Source organism: Tasmannia lanceolata, unplaced genomic scaffold (genome assembly GCF_043159265.1).
Source record: "Tasmannia lanceolata isolate RefF3 unplaced genomic scaffold, GAP_Taslan_0.1 ptg000011l, whole genome shotgun sequence".
In the NCBI taxonomy this organism is placed as follows: Eukaryota; Viridiplantae; Streptophyta; class Magnoliopsida; order Canellales; family Winteraceae; genus Tasmannia; species Tasmannia lanceolata.
The window spans coordinates 23,139,171-23,150,749 of NW_027518688.1; the positions used below are offsets into that span (position 1 = coordinate 23,139,171).

The following is an 11,579-nucleotide window of genomic DNA, read 5'->3' on the forward strand; positions in this document are numbered from 1 at the left end:
AAAACTACTTTTTCACATCATTAAAATCAGTTATATCAGTATACTCAAAATTAACTTGTCATCCTGAAAGTCGCAGCCAAGGTTTTAAATTTCGATTTCGGAATGCATTTCTGTCCTCGCCGAAACCGAATTCGAAATTTCAGGCAAAATTAGACGGAACCAATAAATTGATATTTTATCTCGTCCTAAAATTTCGGCCGAAATTATCAAAATTTCCCCTCAGGAGGATATTAAATAGGGATTTTTGCTGATTAGTCCCTACATGGCAATTTATTTATCTATGAAGAAAAGATAACTCACCATTTTAGAGGGATTTTCAATTTATTTAATTCTTAAAATGATTTTTTGTTGAAGGTTTTTTTGACGAGAATATTGGAAGAGATAATATTGTTGCTTATTTCCTAGTTTTTTTTCCAAAAATATTGGAAGGGAAATAAAAAAACGCTAAAACTAATTAAATGGGTTGGGAGTAACTTTGCCATTTTAAAATATTAGAGGAGAAAATTGAAGTTCGTGAATTTTAGGGACCTTTTACCAAATATATTCTAAAAGTAGGACGCTAATATTCTTTTCTTAGGGACTAATAAGCAATTATTTTGCCATGTAGGGACTAATCAGCAAAAATCCCTATTAAATAATGTTAAAATTCTAGTTTTTTTGTAATTCCCTTCAATTTTTGGAAAATTTCAGTCGAAATTTTGTAAGTTTTCGGGTTTTACCAGATTTCGGTTTTGTTCTCCACTGAACTCAAAATTTCAGATTTCAGTCGAAATTTAAAACCTTGGTCACAGCATACCTGTGTGAGCTTTTTGTTTTTAGTTTTTTTTCCCCCTTTAACCCCGACCTGAGATTGGGCCTGGTTTTTCAACCCGAAATCTGGCCCAAGTTGATACCCTAGTGTTTAGGGAAATAATTATGGAAAAAAAAACATTGATGCTAAAAAGACCATGGAAAGAATTCCAGAAGGGCTCTCCCCATTGGCTGCACATCACTCTAAGACCCTGTTTGTTTAAGATTATGTGAACCGATTGTGAGTCCCTAACCGATTATTGGACTCAAAATTATACATAATTTTTAATCCAGTTCGAAAGTAGTGGAAATTTGTAAATATTAGGTTAAATCATTGACAAATAAATTAAATTAATGAGAATCAACTTAAATAGGCAAAATGAGTTAAATTGACTAAATAGGGTTTAAAATCGACAAAAACCGGTTCAATATGGAGAACATTTGTGGCCACAGCCTATCTATGTTGGGTCCAACAAATGAACAGTCCAGCTCAGAGCTGGAAATTGCAATGGTCAGATGATCCTGACCGTCCAATCAAGAATACGCAGGAAATTGATCAAAGAAAAAGTCAGATGCTTCAAAGTATAGCCCAGAAAGGAAGGGGTTCACAAATTGGACCCATTGTGGATAGAAAGTGTTTATAGACCACGTTCCCCTGCTATATGTAACTAATAAAAGACCATACATTGATTTGCTAGGCAATTTCGAATTGCATAAATCATTTCCTGGCTTTCAGCTAAATGTGACTTGATACACATAGACAACTAACCCAAATTAAGATTTTTGAGACTGAACCAAAATATTTCTTCTACTTGGATTTTAATGGGTACATACAAATGGGAATTGATTTTCTCCCCCTGAAAATTTGGATACATTAATCTGTACAAACTCCCCTATTATACAACATAAATGGGTGTAGGGTGTGTCACCCTTTTCAAATAAAACTCTCTCTAGTCAGCAACAAAATGACAAGAATGATTTGTTTTTCATACCATCAGAGCTGCAATGCTAAATCCGGCTGTTTCGAATCGGCCAACATGCCGGAAACCGGCGACCCAGGTGGCTGGAATCTGACATTCAGGTCAGGCGGAACTGAATCCGGCTTTGGATGTATTGAAATCCCACGCCAAGATGGTTGCGAATGTGGTCCCGGTCCAAAGCTTGTCTGAATCTTCTGACCGGAATCCAGCTTGGAACTGCCGGAATTTATTGAATTTGAACTGTCTAATAACTTGGTACCTTCGGCTTCTAATCGGTTACCGGGCATTGAATGAATCAAGGTCTCGTTTCTCCTGGGAACCATGTTAATCATTAGCGAAGGTGTGAATGCTTCTGAACTGAAGTTCCCAACTGCCAGCTGGTCTGAATAGCTTCCCAACTTGCGATGAGACATTAGACTCAAACCCACTGTTAAGCCCATTAACAGTAGATTGAATTTCAGGGTTCTGAATCTTCTGATTAAGCTGAAGGTGAGGCTTAGGTCTGATCCCACTTTCATAATTTGTTCCCCTGATGGTTTCATAGCCCTCTGTAGTATCACTTCTGCAAGCAAGTGCAGATGTGGCAATAGATGGAGGAGTCCTGAAAGAACCTTCCAAGGATGAGTTGTTTGAGGGTTCCTGGGTCTCTGATAATTTATCACCTTTTGACTCTAATGCGCGAGGAATTGTAGTAGATGAAGAAATTCTGGGCTGAGAGGAGGATTGTGAAAGCGGCGGTGGAGGTGGCGGTGGAGGTGGAAAGGATGATGCCAGTGGCGGTTGTAGTCGTGGTGCTTCATTTTCTCCCACCCAACCAGGACCAAACTTCAGTCCTTTAGATAACGCTATCTCAATCTTCCCGGAGGCGATTTTCCAAGCAACTGGTCCAAGCGTTGCAGCAAATCGAACCAGGCTCCTTGCATATGAAGCCCGACCTGATTCAGACAGCAACTCATAAGCTAAATACTCATAACCGTTAAAAAGAACTAAAAATCATTAGAAGGTATCCTAGATGCTATGTAATTTTCACTCAAGTACTCACAGATATCAGTTGCTTCTCTCTATCGAAGATGGTTAATATTGTTGGCTCACGGGCAGAGATCGGCTGATTGGGTTGCTTGTAAGTACTGCGGCGATTTTCATCAAACACTAACTGTTTTCTCCCAATGTTGGACAGACCCTTCAACACAGATCCTGCAAACAAAGAAAAATGCCAGAAAACAATTACCAATTTGGCAAACATAAGTTGAATGTCGACAAGCGAGAAAGGGAAAAGAATAACAGGGGAACAAATCAATCGAATGAAGCAAATGGAATCAGATCACAAACCTGGGAAATCATCATTTCTATCAGATTTATGCTCCGCTAACCAGCCAAAAGTCTCACCATTGTGGGTTCCGTGGGAATTCCTTGTGGGCATATCGGTAATCCCAGCGTGATCATGTGCTTTTCTTAATTGATCATGAGTTGGGTCTCCAGCAGTAGCAAGGGTGGTATCTGATGAAAAGTCAGAACCAGCGCGCTCAAGAGGAGGCCTGCCCACCCGTCGTTTGATGGAGCTCTTGCCCGGTGGCCTACCTCTCCGTACAGATTTCAATTCTGGTTCGTTATCTTCACTATCCTGCCTTAAATTTTCAAAATCCTTTCTTGCCAGCTCATGTATTGACCGTGCCTGGAAAAAGTTAAATAAGTGTTTTAAGTGACCGTAACTTGCTTGCTAGAGGACCCACGAGTGGATATGGTCTGAAAATGGAAAAAAATGCTATTAGTCTGAAATCAATGATACCTGTCGAAAGTAGATGGTAACTGGTGCATTATATTGCATTGCATTTGAACATATCGAGAAGACATCTTTCTGCATATTTATAAAGAGGAGTTAATTAATCAACTAATGTCAAACCATCTCATTTCCAAGATTTTATGCAAATGACAGCTTGATTCTCAACTTTCATTGCATTCCAAAAACGAAAATGATTTCATTATATTTATGCCAACATGGAAAATAGATGCTTCTAACATTCTGTATAGTTACATCAGTCAAGGAAGTCGACTAAAAGAAACAACAATTTCTGAAAAATATATATCAACTTACATGCTATGCATTTACTGCATTTAACAGGAAACAAGATTCACCCATAAGTTATCCGAGCTTAACCAAGAATCAGTCTCTAAGGGTCTGTTTGGTCGTACAATTTCTGGGCTTTACAAGGCGTTTTGATCTGTTTCAGGGTGCCACGTCATCCACTAGTGGTGTTTGGTTGCATGTTTTGATTAAAAGTACTAGAAGACTACTTGCCTTTTCTCCCCTGTCTCTCTCCCTTGTCTGCCCATGTAGCATAACTTTTGTTCCCCACCAAAGTACTTGAAAAAAAGGTGGTGTTTCACAGCATAGAGAAGATCATATCCAAAAGGTATGAGAGAAATAAAAGTGGCCACAGTGCATTTACTTTAACTTCGTCCTCCAAAGAATTCCACAAACACCTCCATAATGTCACCTTGATGGTGCCCCAAAAGGCCAAAACATTGGGAAGACACGATCCCCCGAAGAGTAAAGCCGACAGACTCAAAGAAGAAATAGAAACAACATGCTCCCCATAACCATCAAGGAGTGATCCAGTTTCCATGCCTCCTAGAGCTCACGATACCATGAAAGTATGCAGCGTTTTTTAATCCCCTCCACGAAGGCATCTTGATCAGGAACTTTGTCTCCACTTGAACTCTTCCAGCAACAAAATCATACTGTAATCCTCCTTAATCTTGTCTCTTTCCAGAACTTCCTCTGTAGACATAGGATGATCCTGATCTCTATCATCCAAGCGACTCGAGACACTGAGTAAAAAGTCTTTCGTCAGCCCCACCGATCCCAAATCTTCCTTCACCCATAACTTCAGCATAGATTTGATGAACCTAAGCTTCTGCTCGAAATACGGTTACACACCAATCTCTCGCTAATAATTGAGTAAAATTAGAATATCCTCTGATACACCACTGTAATTTCCATCTCGCACAAATATCATCCAACTCCAACCAAAAATCTCTACGACGAGCCACACAGTGGGGCCATAAACAGCAGAAGAAATCTAGCTCCATCCCAAGCAACCAAGATGCATCAGTAGCCCTGATAGAATCCCAAGCAACCAAGATGCATCAGTAGCCCTGATAGAATCGCGAGATGCCATTATGAAAACCAGCCCTGATAGAATCGCAAGAAGCCATCATGAAAACCAACTCCCTAGGCACCACTAGGGGTGTCAATGGATCTGCTTAGGATCGGCACCGGCCGCACCGCCATGGGTGTCAATGAATACACTTTCGGAACTTAGAATATGGATCCAATGGACACAGGCGAATCCAACTTGTGGGCCCAAATCCTGTCCATTGATGTTCAGATCCTTTGGATTCATTGTATCGTCTGGGTCCATTGACACCCCTAGGCACGACAACAATTAAACAATCATCTCCGTTCCTTGAATGGAAAAAAAATCGAAGATCTATGCCGCATCACTACTACTTTGATATGGGTATTGTTTACAGAGAACCCAAGACCTCGAATGTTACGAATCATCATCTTCATGTGGAAACAGATAAAGCAAGATAAGTCCCATTCAATCCCTCACACAAGAGATCCTAGCTTCACCTTCAGCTGACCTATTCCGGTTAATAGATCTGTAGTAGTTCATGTCTAATTCTTTTTTTGAAAATTGGCAAAATATATTCATACCAGCAAAATTACAATGGGGACCAGTAGTCCCACTAGTTCATGTCTAATTCTAGTCCCGTAATCTCTTGATATCTGCGAATAACACTCCATTCCCTACTATAGCACCATGGGGGGCCAGATCTTTTGTTTCATAGTTCCACTTCCATGGAGAAAAACTCATCTTAGGAAGGTTAAAGAAACATGGCAGCGTAGAATAAAAAATTATTGTTCCAACATCAATTTTCTCAAAACCTGTTATTAATTCGAGTAGCATAATGACACTCCACTAGAAACAAATAAAACTCATGCTCAGGGACAAGGTTCCTTTCAATTCCCAAAAAATAATAATAATTTGTGCAGGAAGAACCTGTTTTTACTTATACTTCAATACAGTTATTTATTAATCCATAACCAAACCAAAAATATTACCCAATAACAAACTACTAAATATGAGATTCACAAGCCAAATGACTGCAGTGGTATAAGCATTGACTAACCTCAAATTGCTCCAAGTTGGCATAGGTTCCACCAGTTAGCTTCTTCCTCACTGTGCTAAAATCCATTGGATGCTCAATGATTTCATAGTAATCTGGGAGCTGTACAACAAACAGGCGAAATTCAGCTTCTAATGAAAAATGCACTTCTCCATTTGCAGTTGCAATCATATTTCAAAACTTTCATATAAAATTAAAAAGGAAAGAAGAAGAAGAAGAAGAAATGCATGAATGTTAGAAATGAATGTGTAACTTAAAAAACAAACCTCTTTCGAATCTACTGGCTCGGAGAACATAATGAATAAAGACAACCGCTTTTGCCACGTGCTCGCAAAAGGCATTTCACGGCTGGTCTGTCGCATGTTAGACCAGCCACCTAATGAATAAAGACAACCGCTTTTGTCTCCATTCACGAGGTGGGTGGTCTGACATGCGACAGACCATCTGTGAAATGCCTTCTGCGATGGCCGCTAACAATTCACAAAATTGTAACGTAGTTTTCAGGGATTTCGATTTTACATTGGCCACCAAATAGGAGGCTGACGGGACAGCCCCCACTTTACTACTCATTTACACTAGAGTGGGCTGTCATGAGTAAGCATTGGTGCCCCTTATAACGTTATATATATATATATATATATATATATATATATATATATATATATATATATATATATATATATATATTGCTCGGTAATTTGGGGTTAGAGAGACCCCCACCGGCTATATTAAATAAAACAGAATTACAATCTTGGATAAGCCCAGCCGGAAAAATCTTCCGATACTATGCTTAAAAGCTCATCAGGAGCCAAACAAAGAGGGATTGGGTCCCCTTTACAGATACAATTTGGTTTAGATAGGAAGTCAGCAGCTCTGTTGCCCTCTCTCCAAATGTGAGTTAGAGTCCAGCGGTCGAGAGAATTGAGGATGGTTCTGAGTTTTTCAAGGGAAGGGATTTTCCTCCATGGACAAGACCACAGGCGATGAATAACCATGACTGCAAGGAGAGAGTCAGATTCGATCCATAGATTCTTAACTGGAAGTTGGCAGGCAAGATTGACTCCATGAAGAATAGCTTCAATTTATAATTCCGGAATTGGGAGAGGCTCACAGTTGACAAAGAAGAGAGAGAGAGAGAGTGGTCCCCAGGTGGTCCCAGAGAAGGCCACTAACCGAGGCGGAGCCACAAGCAAGGGAGGCATCAGAATTCAACTTAACTTCAGATTCAGAGGGGGGCGCCCAATGACAGAACTTAGCTTCCAATGTTTTGCTAACCAGAGGGAGGTTGAAAAAATTCGCAATTTTGCAATTTTCTTCGGAGGCTTCATCTTCCAGGTTTAGAGACAGAATACGAGACCTCGATGTCCTAATAATTCTGCTAAGAAGGATCCGTTTGTGAGTTTTTTTTGTTTTCAAAGAGTCTCGCATTTCTTTCTAGCCAGATTAGATAGATAGAAGCAGTGAGAAGAATTCTGATAAGTGCATATGTCTGCCCCTTCTTCTTAAATTTATTTCGAATCCAGCTTTCCTCATCAGAGAGTGATTTCTTTTGCTTCTTTCTAACAGAGATGCAGCGAAGAATCCAGCGCCAAATCCATGCCGAGTAAGAACAGTTGAAGAAGAGGTGGTTGGTACTTTCTGGAGCAGAGTTGCAGAGGAGGCATGAATGGTCATGGTTGGGACCAAGGAAATGGAGTTTATCTCTGGTGCATAGTTTATCTTGCATTGCCTGCTAAGAGGTGATGCTGAATTTCGGGGTGTGCCCTGCAAACCAAATGGAAGAAGTCCAAGGAGGTTTAGGATTAAGAGTCCTGATGGAGTTCTAGGCACCCTTAAGCCTGAAAATTCCATCAGACTCTGGCTTCCATATCGGATAGGTCAAAACAGATTCAGAGAAGAGACCGGAATTAATGATCTGCTTTAGATCGAGGAGCTGGGGATGATCTTGTATCATGTCCCACCACCCTTGAGATTTAGCTTCGTCAATGGTAGCCTTCAGAGGGATGAAATTAATGATAGAGCCAATGGAAGACTAGGAGACGAGAGCATCCTTCGGATGCCATGGATCCGTCCAAAATTTGAGAGGAGCCTGGGATCCAACAATGTAGCATATGTGCTTGGAAGCAAAGTCTCGAGCTTTCAATATACTCCTAGCTGCCCAAGAAGGAGAAGCAGGCATAGGGAGGCTCCAGAAACTTCTGCCTATGATGTATTTCCGATCAAACCATACAACCCAGGGAGAATCTTTCATGGATAAGATATGCCACAGTTGTTTAATCTGGGAAGCTAAGTTCAAATCAGCCAATTTTCTAATCTTGGGGCTGCAAATTGTGTTCCAAGATACTGGATGGTAAGTTTTCTCTAGCTTGGAACCAGGCCAAATATAGTCTCTGAGGATTTTTTCTATTTTGTTGAGAGTTTCTTTGGGAATATGAAATGCTGCAGACCAGTAGACTTGATAAGTGGAGAGGACTGACTTGACCACTGGGTTCAACCCGAGTGGTCAGGTCAAGATTTCCAACCCGACCCAACTCGATTTGCAATTTCCTCAACCCGACCCAACCCAATTTCCAATTCGGGTCGGGTTGGGTCGGGTTGACCCGATTTGTATGGAACCAATTGTTGACCACCTCAACTCAAGCCGGTTGTTTTGGATTTTGAGAACCAATAGTGAGTCACCAATAATCAGTTTTTAACTCACAATCGGTTCTCAAAATCCTAACCAAACAGGGAGTAACAATTAACAAAGGGAAATGTTATCCGCGCTACTATATTTTGATGATCACACTCCTCACTTTATTAAAGTACGATATGGCCTGCACCATAGGATTATCCAAACCATCCATTGTAGACTGTGGAGACTATTTCAATGTTGAAAAAGAAAAACACATATACAGAACTTCTTCAGATGGAACCCAAATTCGGGTTTCGGGTCGGGTTGCTCGACAGCCCAACCCGACCCGATTTCGAATGTGGGTTGATTTTTCCCAACCCGATTTGCGAAAAAGCTTAACCCGACCAAACCCAACCCAAATTCGGGTTGAACCCGTCGGGTTCGGGTTGAACCCGACCCGCATGGGAACATCCAAGTAACAATTATGGTTTTAAATTACATATAGTGCTAATGTCCTCACTACCATATTTTATAATGGCACTACTCACCGTATTTTGATAATCGCACTCCTCACTTTATTAAAATGTACGGTATGGCCCGTACCATAGGAGGATCCAAACCGTCCATTAGATGGGCCACCGCCTACATAGGTTGTGCCCCAAAAATAATTTTCATAGGTTGATCCGAACCCTCCGATCTATAAAGGGTTATAGGTTGATCCAAACCGTCCATGTGATGGAACACAACATCAATCGGTTGTGCCCATAAAATCATTTCCATAGGTTGATCTTAGCCCTCCAATTGATAGAGGTTTCCATAAATGTTGTTCCTCTTCAGGTGTCCTGAATCCGTCAATATTTTTCAAGTGTCCTGCATGCGTAATATTAAGTAGTTCTTTCGTCATTGTCATGTCTTTACCTCTTCTTGGTAGTTTTTTTCCGTAATTGTCATAGGCAGGTATCCTGTGTCGGTACTTTTTTTATGTAGATTATGATTTTACGCTCAAATAATTTCTCATAGAGATAGACATTAGATATCAGCAAAGGGGTTAATGGTAAAAGAGTAATGTGATGTGTAAATCTCCGATAAAAAGAAAAGAAATCCCTTTTTTCTCTAGCTATATCGTAGTAGATGATAGAAAGGATGTCAGTCTCCTTACTTATTTTATCTATTAATTTATTTAGGAGGAATGCTAAATTGAATGGCATCTTTGCAAATATCAGCCACAAAGACAAAAAAAATCATGAATATACATTTGTAGGGGGTCTGCCAAACCCCATCTTGCCTAAAAACACAGAGAATCAGCTGTAAGAGCGCCCTCATTGGATTCACATCGTCTAAGTGCATTTATAATAGCACCAAAAAAATGTAAAAGTAAGACATAATTTATAAACTTTGATAACGCGGGTCTAATGGGGGTGCCTTGCAGCTGACTTTTGCAAGGGTACGCTTCATCTTAGCATTCCTCTTGTTTTGGGAGAGTGCTAAACTTAAAGCTGTCAGGCCCAGTTTTTATAAGGGTGTACTTGGTGGTAGTTTTTGCAAGGCCGCCCTTCCGATTAGCATTTCTCTTTTATTTTATGAAAAAATGCCTCATCTTTGACAAAATGACAAGCATACTCCTATCTTTGGTACACTTTGCAATACTAAGATGTTGTTTCCATTGACCTAGACGTATGTGTGGTCTTTTATCGTTATCATGAATTTATTATGGTTCGTTTTTATTCTTTGACTTTCACAAAATTGAAAATGGAATCAACATCCTATTCCAATTCTACCATTTGGTCCAAAAATGAGAGGAATCAAGAGGGATGGAAATTATGGAATGGTGGAACACAAAATTATGGAAAATTATGATTTGGAGGAGATCATAAGAATTCGAGTCAATCATGGAACACGCTTTCAGATGAAGCAGCTAGGAGAGGTCAGTCACTTTCTTGGTCTTGAGATAGATCGAACCGAGAAAGGGATATTTATAAGTCAGCAGAAATATGTCGGAGATCTACTCAAGCGGTTCGGGATGGCCGAGTGCAATCCAATTGCCACTCTGATGGAGATTAATGTAAAGCTTCGAGTAGAGGAAGGCGAAGAACCTGAAAGTCTGAGTATGTATCGCCAGCTAGCGGGCAATCTTATTTATCTAACTCTCACTAGACTCGATATAGCACAATCAGTCAGTATCGCAAGTCGATTCACGCAGAAGCCGAGGAAACCACATCTTGATGCTGTTCGTCGAATACTGAGGTATGTAAAAGGCACGATGGATTTTGGTATTTTCTATGAAAAAGGTGGTGAATGTGAAGTTGTGGGATATTGTGATGTGTATTACTACAAGAAGTTTGTGAACTTTCGAAAAGAACTTGGCGTGACAGGTAGAGAGTCAGCGCTGAGGGGGAGTGTTGAGAGTCATCGCCGACTCCAAACACTTGTGCCGAAGGGGACGGGCAGCGCGGTGCGGTGCGGGCCCGGTGCAGGCCCACATGAGTTGATGCATATCCTAATTAAACTAGGAATTTTATTCGATTAGGAGTTTTGTTTAATAGTTGGTATTTGGTATTTGAGTCCTAGTCAAACTATGATGTGGTAGGTTAATTTGTCCAGTTAGCAAACTCTAATTGGTTAGCAGTTGTTAAGAGTTTTAGTTGGGTTTGGGTTCTACTGAAAGTTAAACTGGATGTATTTTGGGGTTAGTTTCTAGAAGGTGTTGTAGTTGTTAGTGATTTTGCATTTTCAAAATCATGTATATTACATGTTTTAGTGTTTTGGAAAATGTTTTATCAAAAGCGTTTGGGAAAAAGAAAATGTTTTCTTGGAAATATTTGCTTTTACAAAAGGATGTAGAAGTGTAGTTGAAAAGATAGTCCCACATCGGATGAGAGAAAAGAAAGAGAAGGGCTTATAAAGCACTACCTTTTCTAACTCTTGTTGATTGCACATTGGGTTGAACCCTGGTTGGACCCGCGGGATGGTGCAACGCACACGTGCACGCGCACGCGCGCGCG

General features: G+C 40.3%; 1 protein-coding gene across 1 annotated transcript; it reads right to left on the reverse strand.

Annotated features, from left to right (window-relative positions):
• Positions 1 to 1,567: 1,567 nt before the first annotated feature.
• On the reverse strand, positions 1,568 to 6,325 carry LOC143886056 (uncharacterized). The gene is made up of 6 exons (XM_077390043.1): positions 6,230 to 6,325; positions 5,967 to 6,065; positions 3,556 to 3,624; positions 3,099 to 3,441; positions 2,812 to 2,963; positions 1,568 to 2,704 (listed from the first exon to the last, which is right to left on the reverse strand). Exons 1-6 carry the CDS (start codon positions 6,323 to 6,325, stop codon positions 2,615 to 2,617), a joined length of 849 nt encoding a protein of 282 aa, XP_077246158.1. The 3' UTR covers positions 1,568 to 2,614.
• Positions 6,326 to 11,579: the final 5,254 nt, after the last annotated feature.